This window comes from Bufo gargarizans, chromosome 2 (genome assembly GCF_014858855.1).
Source record: "Bufo gargarizans isolate SCDJY-AF-19 chromosome 2, ASM1485885v1, whole genome shotgun sequence".
In the NCBI taxonomy this organism is placed as follows: Eukaryota; Metazoa; Chordata; class Amphibia; order Anura; family Bufonidae; genus Bufo; species Bufo gargarizans.
In genome coordinates, this window is record NC_058081.1 from 128,845,727 (window position 1) to 128,861,342 (window position 15,616).

The 15,616-nt window shown below is 39.3% G+C and overlaps 1 protein-coding gene across 2 annotated transcripts in view; it reads right to left on the reverse strand.

The window, feature by feature from the left end:
• The window catches only part of NTRK3 (neurotrophic receptor tyrosine kinase 3), a 774,406-nt gene that overhangs the window by 1,413 nt on the left and 757,377 nt on the right, over positions 1–15,616 (reverse strand). For both annotated transcript variants that reach the window (XM_044279460.1, XM_044279461.1), the window contains one exon: positions 7,703–7,861. In XM_044279460.1, coding sequence (XP_044135395.1) covers positions 7,703–7,861 — 159 coding nt within the window. The remainder of the gene's footprint in view (positions 1–7,702; positions 7,862–15,616) is intronic.

Genomic DNA, 15,616 nt, shown 5'->3' on the forward strand with positions numbered 1-15,616 from the left:
TTTTTTGAAATTCTGTCATTTTGTATATTTCATAAGGTAGTCCCTCAGTCTCCTCCATTCAAATACACCACACCTGCACTAAATTCTCAACATATACAGCAAATACAGATGGAAGATGTTGTGTATTGTAGTTGTGTATTTTTGCCTAGTCAAATGATCCTCTGTTAGTGGCCATCTTATCGACAGGTCTCCATTGTGGACAGAACAAAATATTTGCTCAAGAACTTGATTTATGAAATAAAGCAAACAGCACAGACAATTAGCAAAGGCTATATTAGTAAATGTCATAAAGTTGTCTTTTATAAACATTGGTCAAAAGTTGCCAGAAAGTGGTCAACTCCATTAGTCTTTCAACTTGTATGTTAATATACTTCTTCACTTGGAGCTTTCTCATTCCACTTTATTCTTGTAGTCCATAAGAGTATCTTCCCTTACATTAATCTATTTCATAGCCTGACATTATATTAAGTAAATAATTAAAGAAATGAACACATTTGATGATGCACACCTGTCCACTTGATGGAGTCAGACAGAAGCAGCGCTGATGTCACTGGTGTCCAGGAAACTTACAGGAAACCATGGGATTTGAAGGCTGAACATATTTGAGCTCAGTGGTCATAATAATTGCAGCCAACCACATTCACTTAATTTTAACATCTCAAATCTGAAGTACTGGCATCATAAGTTCTTACATTTTGTGGCTAAAGAGAAAAAAATTACACCAACAAGACTAATCATATATCATTTAAAAAACAACAATACGCTTTTCTATGGAAGTCACTACCTTCTATGGAAGTCACTAACTACCACCTTTTTATGGTGGCCTAGTGTAAGCGATGCATAGGTCTCCAATGCAATGAAGAGCAGAAGCTCAGTTCTCGCATGATAGCCGGGCTCCTGCTCTAATGGCCAGGATAGGCAGAAGCGCGAATCCCAGAGGTTTAACCCCTTAAATGCCACGATCAATAGTGACCACAACATGTACATGGTTTCAGACAGAGGTGGCTCCCTCTGTCAAGCATTGGCACTGCTATAAATATGATTGCAGGTTTCCGATGACTTCACATGGCAGCTTGAGGCCTAATGAAGGCCCCAAGGCATGCCATCAGTGTAAGCCTATCAGGCTTTGCCTGAGCTATAGCCTGGTAGTGTCTATTAGTATTGTACTGATAGTATAATATGCTGGAGTACAGAAGTCATACAGTGCATTATAGAAGTGATCAAAAGATTGCATGCCAAAGTCCCATTGTGGGACTAACAAATGTAAAATAAGTAATTAAATAAAGATTTATTTAATTTTCAATGGAAAAAGTTGCAAAAATAGAATCAAATCCACATATTTGGCATTGATTTGTGCTTAACGACCCTCACTATAAAATTATCATGTGATTTATCCAGCAGTAAAAAAAAGAACTCCCAAAAATTATTTCAGAATTGTTGGTTTTTGCTTATTCGGCACAAAAAAGGGAAGAAAATGATGTTATATATGCCACAAAGTGAATATTGCAAAATTTACTACATAAAAACTTAATAGCGGTATTGCTATTATTTCTTTTCTCCGAGAAAAAAAGATAAAAAAGTTGTGTGTATTCTAAAATTGGGCAATGAAAAAAACTACAGCTTGTTCCTCAAAAAAAAACAAGCCCTTATATGGCCATGTCAATGGAAAAATAAAAACAATTAGAAAAAAATTATGATCACTAAGGGGTTAAAGATCAACCTTCAGTGCCTATTGAGTAGAAGATGTTTAGAGGTTTATGGAGCATACTACAGATTTAATCAAAGTAGACACCGCTCTTGTTTGTCATGGTGTAAAGTCAGACTGTCAGCTAACTGTATTGGTGAAACTAATTTAATATTTAGGTGGTTCTGAAATACTTTAATTTCCCATGTGTAGATATAGAAAAGTAAGTTTACTGAGGCGAAGTTGCAATCTATGTACTATGAATGTTTTCCTATCACTCACCTAATGACAACTGTCATGTGCTGGGGGCCCAGGGCAGACCTCCGGGACGTCTTGGCAAACAGAACACAGGCAAGATTCAGACCAGGGACCAACAGAATACTTTATTACACATGTAATAAAAGAACATGACAGTAAAGCAGATTAAGCAATAGTGGTAGAACTACCATAGAACCAAGTGCAGACCAGAGGAAAACCCCAGAGGGCAAGAAGCCAGTGAGCCATGTTCTTCACAGAGCCCCTGGTGGTGAGGATGAACTGGGCCAAGGGCTCACTGGTCGCACCTACAGGAAGCTCCCAGTAGACTTGGCTGCTACCTGCAGAGAGACACAGGACTGGAACCCAACCAAACACAAGACATGGATCAGACAACAAGACAAATAGGAACCAGCACAGAAGCATGGCAGTCACCTGGACTCCTTACAGAACAGAAGCATGGCAGTCACAAGCAGAGCTCCACACAGACTAGAGATTCTCCCTCCAGAGAACTCAGTAGCCCTCTAACAAAGGCAAGACAAGCAGAGCAACAGAAGCAGTAAGGCACTGTAAGACAGACAAGGAAAAGACTAGCTCAGAAGCAGTAGGCACTGCCAGGCTGGACATAGGTATGGATCAGAAGCAGTTTAGCACTGCCATGATCAGATACTGTTAGAGCACTGCAAAGCTAGACATGAAACAGAGTGGATCCAGACAGAAAACATGCACAGAACAGGCAAGGCATGGACTAGGATAACAACATCAACATCATCACAGGACAGGTACAGAAGATCAGATAAGGCAACAACAACAACACACCAATGCTTTACCGGGTGACACCACATAGAAGGGTAGATGGCAAGACCCCCAGAGTCATCAGCAAGGGGCTACACCCAACAAGGCAAAGGATAGACTGACCCCAAGCCTCACAGCTCACAAATAGATATAGCTATTAGCTACATAACGAGAGCACCTGATAAGCCACACCCAGGAACAGACCAGTGGAAGTTAAACCCACCAGAACCAAACAGGAAAGGGAGCCTGCATAAACAGAGAAGTTAACACACAGGCTGCAGTACTGGATGTTTCCCCTGGCAACCAGCAAACACAGAGTCACCCACAGCCAGTACGCCAGAGCACAAAATAACAAACAACCCGTGACACAAACAAAAAATGCATCCACACTCAAGTCATGTTCACACACAAGGCTGCAGCCAGCACGCGTCACAGAACCAGCATACATAGGGAAACCCACAGCCAGTACACAAAGTGCATGCAGCAAGCCTGCACAGCACCAGTGACAGGAACCACAGAGATACAGACAAGAAACCCACAACCAAAGGCCACAGTTCACACACAAAACTGCAGCCAGCACGCATCCCCAAGAAACCAACATACACAGGTATCAGCCTGCAGCCAGTACGCGAAAGAGCCTGCAGCGAGCCTGCACGGCAACAGAGACAAGAACTGCACAGAGATGCATACACAGGGAGAACACACATTCATAGACAAGTTAACACAAGACACCGCAGCCAGCACGCCGCCCTAAGCAACAAGAATACACATGAGTCAGCCTGCAACCAGTATGCGAGAGGGCAGGCAGCCAGCCAACACAGCCACAACTGTCACAGTGAACTGCACTGCGACAACAACTAAGGGTACTTTCACATTATCATTCAAGTTTTCTGGTATTAAGTTCCATCATAGGGGCATTCATTGTTAATGGGGACCAAACTGAACTAAACAGAACGGAATGCTCCAAAATGCATAACGTTCCATTTATTTACGTTCCCAGAATGGAGAGCAAACCGCAACATGTTGTATTTTGCGTTACATCCTGGTAAACTGATCAAGATGGATCCGGCATAACCCCCAATGCAAGTCAATAGGGACGGATCAGTTTTCTCTGCCACAATAGAAAACAGATCCGTCCCCCATTGACTTTCAATGGAGTTAATGACGGATCTGTCTTGGCTGTGTTAAAGATAATACAACCGGATACATTCATAACGGATGCAGATAGTTGTATTATCAGTAATGGAAGCGTTTTTGCTGGACCCTGCCGGATCCAGCAAAAATGCTAGTTTGAAATTACCCTAATGGTGAAATTTATTATTCATGGGACATGTTTTAATATGTCATCATCTAAGATTCAGGTGTATGATACAGTCCGTAACTCCTTAAGGACCTCCACCGTACATGTATGGCAGAAGTCTGCAACATGGCTGATCAGGCACCGTAGCCGCCGGGTGTCTGCTGTTTTATAGAGCAGACACCTGAAGGCATTGTCTGTGACAATGCCGATTATTGACATTTTACCCCTCAGATGCTGCGGTCATTTAGGACCATGGCATCTGAGCACTGAAATCCCAGGAGTGCTCTGATCTCAGGTCCTGAACGGCTACCCCACGCTGAGGTTTAGAGAGCCATTCAATTGCTATGGCAGTAATAGGCTACAATGTTAAATAATTGTTGTATAAGGGAAAAGCAATCAGATGATCGCATGTTTAAGTCCCCTAGGGGGAATTAAGTGTGTAAAAAGTTTCTAAATATTGAAAAAAATATATAAAAAATTAAATCACCCCCTATCCCCATATTAAAATAAAAAATAAATAAAAAAATAATAAAAAATAAAGCTCGTCAGCATCACCAGGTCCCAAAATGCGAGTAACATTAAAATATGAATGTATTTACCATGGATAGTGAACATTGTCGCTTCACCTCCCAAAAATTGAATAAGAAGTGATCAAAAAATCATACACACCTCAAAATAATATCAATGAAAAATACAGATCATACCACAAAAGTGTTCTCACACACCTCTGTGGGCATACATTAAATAAGTAAGGTTATTTTCACATTTATGTTTTTAATTCAGGTTTTGAGATCCGGTAGGGGATGCATCATTGATCCAATGCATTTAATACATCCGGATGGCTCTGTTTCAGACAGATCTTATTATATTAAATCAAAATTTAAAGAACAGTATGAAAATCATTCTAAGTCAATGAGTGCCGGATCTGTATTTATTTATTTTTTTGGTAACTAAAAAATGCACCATTGACTTAGGCCTCTTGCACACGACTGTATGGCTTTTTCAGTATTTTTTGGTCTGCAAAAAATGGATCTGCAAAAAATACGGATGACGTCTGTGTGCATTCCGGTTTTTTTTCGGAATAGCTGGCCCCTGATAGAACAATACTATCCTTGTCCGTTATGCGGAAAATAATAGGACATGTTCTATCTTTGAATGAAATGGAAAAACGGAAACAGAAGGCATACGGAGTACCTTCCGCTTTTTTGTGGATCCATTGAAATGAATGGTTCCATATACAGTTCGTATACGTAACGCAAAAAATGGATCGGCGCAGGTAGATGACGTATTGTAGCACTTTAATGCTGAGTTCCAAAGGTTCCTTTTCCTTGCAGTGCACTTGATGAAGAAAGTGGGGTATTCGTCCAAGGGTATGACGCCAGACGCGTCACTGAGAAAGGGGAAGTGTTTCCTCGAAACGCGTCTGGCGTCATACCCTTGGACGAATACCCCACTTTCTTCATCAAGTGCACTGCAAGGAAAAGGAACCTTTGGAACTCAGCATTAAAGTGCTACAATACGTCATCTACCTGCGCCGATAGAGAGAGGTCTGCGATCCTCATATTGAATTCGAACTATCTGCGGGAGACACGTGGGACGCGAGCGGCTCCATAGCCGGGACGCCGGCTGATTCAACGGAGCAAAGGGCTCGAAATTAAGTCCTGACTCACCCGACGGCGCAAGCAAAGGTAAGCCCACATAGTGGGTACAACAATTCAAAAACACATTCTTAAATACCAACTGAATGGACTATTTCTGAGCTCTAAAGGACTATCCCACATTACGGCTATACTCCAACACATCATAGTAATTAGCAGTTGGATGCAATATAGTATCAGCCCTTGGCAGTTGAAGTTCTTTAGTCTCGATACAGACGCTGTGATACAAACGAACTGTACTGGTTACTTTAGTGAAAGCTTTTTCTTCCGTTGCAATCTAGCCATACGCTAAAATACTGGGAAATATAGTGGATGAAAGCTGATTCAATCCACCATTTATTTATAAAGAGTTGGAATTCTTTTTGTTTAAATACAGACCTTGGATATATTCATCAAATACAAGAAAAGACCTATCATCCAGAGACTGGCCTATTGTATGGTTGAATTGCATTTTTATATCATATTGGATGTTATATTATTTCCACTAATGTGATACCTGGTCAATTTATTAGATGGATACTGCTAGTGCCTGTTTGTCATTCTAACAAAACTGATCCTTCACATCCAAGACTGTACCAGTCTGGGTGGAGATAGTTGGAGACATCTGACACCACTAGTACTCATCTTAAAGCTGCAGTATTTTTCTGTCAAATCAACTTATCTCAAAGCTGCAGTTTTTTCTATCAAATCTATTTATGACAGTTGAATAGAGAATAGACATAGGATACATGTTGAATAATATATAGAATAAGTTTGCATATGTTTTTTTTAATGCTTATTTTATTATCCTTTTATCTATTTTAACACACCTATTGAATAAAACATCCTATACTTCCATATAAGAGTGACCAATCCATTCTTTTTACACATGTATCTGAAACTTTTTGAGGGGTGACTCAAATTTCGGTTTGGAGCACCTATCCTGAGGGAAATATAGGTGAGCGGATACCTTTTTATTTTTCAAATTACTAATAGAATAATACCCAATCAGCTAGAGAAATATGCATCGCTCTCTCCCAACCCATCACTGATCTGTGTGAGATCAGTGAAGGCAGGACAGGAGGCTGATCATCCTCCCCAAACTGCAAGAGGAAAGCTCTATACTGAGAGGACCTTCCATGATGTCACTGGTGGGCGGGGCCAGATGGGAAGAGCAGGAAAATGAGTAAAGCTGTATGTCTATTATTAAAGATGTACACTATTTATGTTACTAGAGACATACCCTATACTGCTATGGATGTGTGAGTGCATGTGGCAGAATTGTGTTTGTTCTTGTGTGTATATAGCAGAAAGGGGAGTGTGGATGTAAAAGAGCTATGTTTTTTTGGTGTATGTGTCAGTTATGTATTTATTTTGTGCACGTAGCAGTGCTTTATTTGTTGTGTGCATGTACAGAGCTGTATTTGTTGTATGGCTGTATGGTATATGTGTTTGAGTGTGCATGTACCATAGCTAGAATTGACAGGTTACTGACATTGACTCCTCCACTATATTAAACCACCAGGGAGGCTTTAATATGTAGAAAACATTTAGCAAACATGTAGAAAATGCTGGATATAAGTGTGGTATGCCTGTAATCAGACATATACAGAAAATTAACATAACAGGTCAGTTTTAACGCATAGGGAATGCTGTAAAAATAAAACATATAAAATAATAGCAGAATTGCATTTAATTTCTAAATCCATCCCACTGGATTATTATTATTATTTTTTTTCCAGTGTCCTACTACATCGTATGCAACATACTGCCATTAAAAAGTACAAGTTGTCCCACAAAAAAAACCTTATACAGCTATGTGAATAAAACAATAAAAAAAGTTGTCACTCCAGGAAGGCAGAGAGTAAAAAATGTAAATGCAAAAACAAACGTCCTTAAGGGGTTAAAAACATAAATCGGCTGTTATATCGTGCAGTCTAAACCCGCCTTTACACTGCTTGATTCATTGCTGTCTATTATTGCCCTGGATAGTCTGTACAGATGATGCATAATATGTGACATTTGTCATACCTCTGTGTTTGAGAGCTGAAACCATGGCTGCTTTCCATATGTAAATATCTCCCAAAGGATAACTCCAAAGCTCCACACATCACTATCTGTAGTAAACTTTCTGTACATTATACTTTCTGGAGGCATCCAGCGGATTGGCAGCATAGTATGACCTCCCACCTACAGAAGAAAGTAGAAAATTATCAAACACCATAGATTCATAATTGCAATATTTAAAGATGGAGTCTGCACTCCGTATGAGCAGTGGGATTCATCCCATCAAACAGGGAGCTGTACATGCAAATTCACATGGTTGTTTTCTACATTACTGCCTAAAATCTATTATTGTCAGCAGTTCACTTTAAATACAGTCTATCTATCTATCCACACACAGTTGAGTCACATTATTATGACCCCCAGTTAATATTCAATGTAACATATGTGTGTTGCATGGACAGCAGCTGACAGGTTGAAAGTGACTCAATAAGCTTATGGTAGGTTGTCACAGGTATCTGCATCCCACAGCTGCTGGAGGTTGTGTTGGGGAGGATCTATAGAATGAACACAACAATCAAAGTGGTCCCACAGATACTCAACTGGGTTAACATCTGGGGAATTAGAGGGCCAGAATAGTATTTGGAAATCTTGTTCATGCTCTTCCTACTATTGTTAGTTGTTAGTATTCCTCTACAGTCTCTTACTTTACTTAGTGGATAAAGTGCTGGGCTGTGATGCATGAGCTGAGAGTTCAAATCCCGTTGTAATCATACTACTGATGTTTTAGCCATAAAATATTATATATTCTAAATATATAATAAAATGTGTAAATATATTATGGCTAAAAACGTATATATATATATATATATATATATATATATATATATATGTTTAAATTACGTTTAACCTCTGTTTCTGAAAAATTTTGGGACAGGAGTTGAACTCACATCTTCTGCATCACAGCCCAGAACTTTAACCACTACATTGTAAAGCTGCATAGCCAACCACTAAAAATGTTTTAATGAAATATGAGACTTCTACTGTATAGAAGTATAGTACAGTAGAAGTATCATTTTTTTTTTTTGTAATGGCTATGCAGCTTTTATAGCTAAGTGGTTAAGTGCCTTGCCTCTAATACAGAAGGTTGTAAGTTTGAATTCCAGCAGAAACTTTTCTGAAATACAGGCTAAATTTGATTTAAATACACTAGGGTGTCCCCAAGCACTGACTCCATATATAGACATAGCTATATATGGAGTCAAAGCAGGGACTCCTAAGCTGAACTAGAGTCCTTACACCCTACCCTCTTCAGAGCAGGGGGTGCCTGGGGTTCTCCCATTGACTTCCACTGTGCTCGGGTGCTCACCCGAGCATTGTGAAGTGTTCTACTCGAGCACCCAAGCACTTTGGTGCTCGCTCAACACTACTAGCCATGTGACATGTTGCATTGTCTTGCTAGAAGATCCCATCCACCCCAGGAAAAAACGGACAAGAATAGGACATGCAATTTTTTTTTTGCGGGGTCATGGAACCGAACAACGGATGTGGACAGCACACGGAGTGCTGTCCGCATCTTTTGCGGCCCCATTGAAGTGAATGCGTCCGCACCCAAGCTGCAAAAAATGTTCGACTGTAGACCATAACAACGGTCGTGTGCATGAGGCCTATGAGTGTACGTAATCTACAAAGATTGATTCATACCCAAATCTTTTGAGAGTGCCTTCCATATTGATGCATAGGCCCAGAAAATGGCACAAAAACATCCCCCAGACCATGACCCTGCCACCACCAGCTTGGATTCTTCAGCGATTGATGCAGAGTGTTTGTTCTCTGATGTTTCTCACCTGACATACCAATATCTATCTGTTCAATGAAGTAGAAAATGTGTCTCATCAGATAAGGTTACCCTTTGACAATCAGTTCCAATTCTGATACTGCCTTGAAAAGTCAAGTCTTTTCTGACAATGCAACTTCATCTGCTTCAAAGCTCCATACACAGAAGGGTTAGCTGAACTGTAGTTTTAGCCAGACGTCTTGTAGTGTGCTTGACCATACTTGTGCACCTTCATAGCCGATCTTTACCTCTCACATCAGTGGTAAGTGGTGCTCGGCAGTTTTCACATCGCTTATTTACAATGGTGCCATTTATCCACTAACAATACACTTTCACCACAGCAGCATACGAACAGTTCACAAACTGTGCAATTTAAGACATATTACACCCCTTGGCTCAAACGCCAATAATCGTCCCTTTTTGATATATCACCCTTAAAACAGATGATAACAGCGAGGTATATGTATGCAGACAGCCTACTGCACACGTTATATACCCTCCAAGCTAGATCATGACACGTGACTTTTTTCATGAGCTATGTGCTGCCGACGTTGGAAGTAGAAAGTGGTCATAATAAACTGACTTGACTGTGTACATAAATATTAGAGATGAACAAAGTATTGGAAAATTCTATTTGGCTGTTTCGCCAAAATTAGCAAAAATATTTGCTTTCTAACAAATTACTTTGTCAATAAAGCATATTTCTTTGTAAGTAGTGGGTGTCACTGCACATGGGATTTCATTTAATATCTTCAATCAAGATGGCGGCGACTGGCTCTTCGCGCTCAAATTAATCAGCTATGTATGATTTTTTTTTTATTAATTTGTAACCGCCATTCAGGGAAAATCATTTCCCTACCATGAAGCATGAGGAAATCCATCTTTCTGGCGAATCAAATATAAATAAATATATATATATATATATATATATATATATATATATATACATATTTATATATACTAATGTTACAGCATTTGTAATTTTGATTTCCTTCTTCAAGTACTGTATTTTATAACATACAAATATCAAAAACTATTGTACAAAACCTTTCAAGAGGCACAGAAAAAAAAATATCTATGTTCCTCAAAGACATGTTACTTTTCTTCTTACTGTATATACCTTGCCTTTTGTTATTTGTCGATATGACATCATATTGTGAAGATTACTTTCTGGCTTATTAAAGAACAGTCCGGCCACCACCTATGCTCTTGCACTGGAATGCAGGTCATTTGTAATAGAACAGCCCTACGGCAAGTATTAGACAATAAAGTAAACTTCACAGAAACAGACCAATAAAATACAGAAAGAAACTATGAAATAAAGGCTGATACATGTGCTTTACAAAGAGGCGATGCTTCTCACATTGCTTCTCTATGGGTTTGTGTTAAATATGAACTGCATGTGTATTTTAACACAGTAGGATTTGCCAGATTGATTTTTTTCTTCAAAGGGGTTGTCTGTATATATCCCTTTATGTTGGAAGGGCCCCCTGCCAGGAAGCTGATCACAATGTGAACTTGTGCTATGATCCCTAGCAATCTGTACTCTGTGGGGTCAGCAAGTGTTCAGTTCTTCGTCTTTGCACCGAATGAGAAATTACTGAAATTGATTGGCATCTGTGTATAGACCCCCATGTACATAAGAGGAAAGTTGGCCTAACCCACTGATATTAGCAGGAACAGGTAGCTAGCTAATGTGCATGGGGCTGTTTTCAGATTTTCTCCCCCATGGGGAAAAAAAAATATCAGGTCTTATAAAGTTGATGCTTTGTTCTCCCAGGACATAATCTACCACCAAAGATTTTTGGCAAAGGCTGACTCTTTTTTTTCTACATCTTCAGCTGAATCTCTGTAGGGATGGAGTTCATGAGGAGACATGAAGTACAGGACAGGACAGGTAATATGGGGCTGTGATAGTGGAGACTGCATACATGTGATGCTGCTCATTACCACCCCCACCCTCCTCTAAGTACTGTATGTCTCCTCATGAACTCCAATCCTACAGAGATTCCACTGAAAATCTTATCAGTTATATTCAGGATCATAATCCCTGACAAGCAGAGAGAAAAGATGAAGCAGCTCTTTGGCTCAGTGGTGTGAAGTAACTTGTCCTCCTGTGTTATTAGGACAGGCTTTGTGTGTACTAATAGGACAGCAGCCGTTTTGTTTCCCCTGATGTTTGCTCCCCAGACAAAACAAGCCATTATAACTAATGAAATGTATTTGGGAATATATTTATAATAAAGTAATATTTAAGTATTTTTATTTTCTTAATTCCTGGAGAACTCCTTTAAGAGCTCCATGGGGTTTCTAAATCAGGCAACCCTTTTGGAAGGGAAACCATCAGCCTAATTGACCAGATATTGTACTTGTATACAAGGAAGTAGCTATGTAAGCAGACAGATACTCATCTTGGGTCTCTGAGGAGGAGTTCCTAGGTCCTAGTAGGTGACACTTTTAACACTTCAAGTGCCCATTATAATAGGAACAAAATTTGAAGTTGATCTTTCACTTTAAGAATGAATGTCAGAAAGCATTGCTGTAATTTCAAGATGTAATGATATTACTTCCGAGGTTATGTTTGTAAAGAGAATGTGTCATATTATTTTTCCTATGAATTCAAACTAGATATTGACACATATCCTTTATTTATTTATTTAATTTTCATTGTAAATTTATTCTAATTCCTAAGCATGATTATGGGGTTTGCTATCTTGACAGAGCTGTTGTTGGTGCCATTTAGAGACATACTTTACAGCAGCTATCATGGGCCATAGACACTATAGTCGGGAGGGGACCTCATTGATTTCTATTGGAGAGTTTTCTAGGCATGCTCTGCGACCTGTGCAGAGGTCAGGAGAGAGTCGATACGTTGTGATATCACCTATTGTGAATGGTGGATCCTGTGTTCTCTCTATATAGCTTGTATGTGTCATTTTTATCCTGCCTGTTATGATAATTAGATGACTGCTGAAAAATAATTTGTAGAGACCAATCATTAGTTTAGTGTGTAAACTGGTGAAAAATGAAACATATCACCAACATTTTTTTTCAAAATATATTAAACCTAAGAAGTTAATTTAAACGGTAGGCTATTTTCTGATGTCACTTTCCCTTCTTCATTAGTTACCACTATTTGAGGAGCTTTATTTGATTTAGGTGTGTGTTTTTGGTGGGGGGGGGGATTTATCAAAACTACTGAAAAGGAAAACTGACTTAGTTGCCCCTAGTAAACTATCAGATTGATCAAATTTTTCTAAGGCACCCTGAAAAATTTAAGGTGGCATATAGTTGCCATGGGCAATTATGCCAGTTTCCCATTGTAGCAGTTTTGATAAATCTCCCATTATGTGATTACATGGGTAGTGTAGGTCTGCAGTGTGGATTACACATGTATCAAATGCTAATAACTGCGCTGTTAACAGTTGTATTGTAGTAGGGAAGTTCTAATTATGTGGCGTGCAAGAAAAAAAGCCACTCTTTTCTAGTATATTGATAATAGGGAACAATAATGGGCCAAGCACCACATGTTCAGACATTATTTGCCTATTTAAGCAAAGGCAAAGATTCAAGAGCTTGTTTATTTAATGTGTTAGATGTTTGCATAGTGTGGCTAATTAAATACTTGAGATGTGCTAATACTCAGATACAAGGGAATATAATAAAATTAGTCTTCATTGCTCTAAAATTAAGCATTAACACAATGAGGTCTTGTTCTGATATCATTATGTGCTTCAAGATATTCATACATCTGTGAAGTCTCCTAGAAAGATTGTATGATACAACTACACAAATCGAATTTGCTATGCATTGCTACACACAATATGCCTGCCTAAAAGCATTCACAGGTTAATATTTGTTTCTTGGCAGAAAAGCAGAGTAAAATGTATTATAGTTCTTGTTTAGCTATCACTGTATCTTCCCTATATCAATTACATTGTTTTTGTCCAATTTAGTTAAATAATACACTTTTATGTTGCATTCAAAAATATAATCAAAGACCCAGAATACAACAGTTAGATATAAAAGGGAAACTTGCTAGGGAACCACTTGCGGGCTTGCTGTTTGCAATGCAATAGATGCTTTTCATGTTGTTTTCCAACATATAGGACGGCATAGCCTGGGAGAGACACCCATGGTGCTCCACACTCACAGTGCCACTTACTATTCATATATCTCAAAAACATCACATAGTCCTATGATCAAAAACATGAGTGCATTAACTGGGATGTCCACCTTGCATATGGTAATAAGGGTTATGTGGGGATAAATCACAGAGACTCCCAATGATCAGCTATAATCTGTGGGGGGATCCAACTTAAGTGATTGGTCACCCTATAACATCATCATAGGAAAAATAAAGCTTTTCATAGTTACTGTATCAATGGTATTCAATGGTTTGCTAGTGCAATGTATGGACATGTTGGGTAGTCTGTCCTCCATAGTGAAAGATGCACTTTATAGATGCTTTCACTCTGGCTAACAGATAAAGGTCCTAAACAGCCCCCCTACCCCCTCTATATATTCAGAACATTGTAAAATGAAGTATTACAAAATGAGCTCTATGAAACAGAAAATCTTTTAGGTCTACACCTAAGCAACTAGTAGGGCTACCTAAAGTATGCCTGAGCCAAACACTTCCTGCTAAAATATCAGAATGGGGCACCTCCTTTTATATGATAAACTATGGCTGCTTGCTGACTCTGTTGTACACTTCCCAATATCTTTTTTTTATATTGCTTATTAAACTTAAATAAGACTGTTTTCACACATAAGGAATACTGCAGGTAAACATGAAACCTGTGGAGGGCACTGTTAAAAGGGGCGGGCGCTGTGGAAGTCACTGTTAAAGAGGAGGGCACTGTGGATGTTGCTGTTAAAGGGGCAGGGCGCTGTGGAAGGCCCTGTTAAAAGGGCGGACACTGTGGAGGTCACTGTTAAGGGGGCAGGGGCTACTATTTAAGGGGCAACTGCTGTAGAGGTCACTGTTAAGGCAGTAGGGTACTGTGAGGTCAATGTTAAAGCAGTGGGGTACTGTGGAGATCACTGTTAAGGGGGAGGGCCCCTAAGGAGGTCACTGTCAAGGGAGTGGGGTGCTGTGAAACTCATTATTAAAGGGGCTGGCTGCTGTAAAGGTCAAAGTTAAGGGGATGGCTGCTGTGGAGGTCCCATTTTAAAGTGGCGGGGCACTGTGGGGGGGGGTCAGTGTTATGGGGTGGGGGACTGTGGAGTTTACTGCTAAAGGGGTAGGGTGCTATAGAGGTCACTGTTATGGGGGATACTGTTGATATCTTTTATTGACACACACAAACGTCAAATGAAATTAGCAAATGAAAGCATCTGAACTGGAATTGCAAAGAAATCAAATTTCCTTGCGCTTTGTGGTAACTAATAATTTTTATCCCCTAAAATGGCGGCTAAATGTGTTACAAAAATAAAAGTAACGTTTGCTGCACCATTCATACTTAATCTGTTCTGTTATACATAGACTTATTGTCAACTGGCGGGCTAATATATACAAACATTTATCTAGTTCATATTCTGCGCCATTAATAATCTGTTCTGTTATATTGTACATAGACTTAGTGTGCGTCAGACTCAGTGTCAAAAGGCGGTCTAATATATAGGCGCATTTATTAAGTTCACCTACTCCATTAATACTTAATCTGCTCTGTTATACATACAGTAGAGTTATTATGCGTCAGATTCAGTCTCAACAAGCAGTCTAATACATAGGCATGTTTATTTAGTGGACCTGCCGCACTATTAATACCTAATACTTGTTCTGTTATACTTAGACTTATTGTATGTCAGTAGTGATGAGCGAAGTTTACAAAAATTCTATTTCGAGTGCTTCGCTGAGTTTTGCAAAGAAATGTGCTTAGTGATTAACTACTTTGTCAGCAGTCACAATAAATACAAGAGAACCAGTTCCATTGATAGCCATACATGTCCACGTCATGACACTACCACCACCATGCTTCCCTGATGAGATGGTATGCTTAGGATCATGAGCAGTTCCTTTCCTTTTCCATATTCTTTTCTTCCCATCACTCTGGTACAAGTTGATCTTGGTTTCATCTGTCCAAAGGATGTTGTTCAAG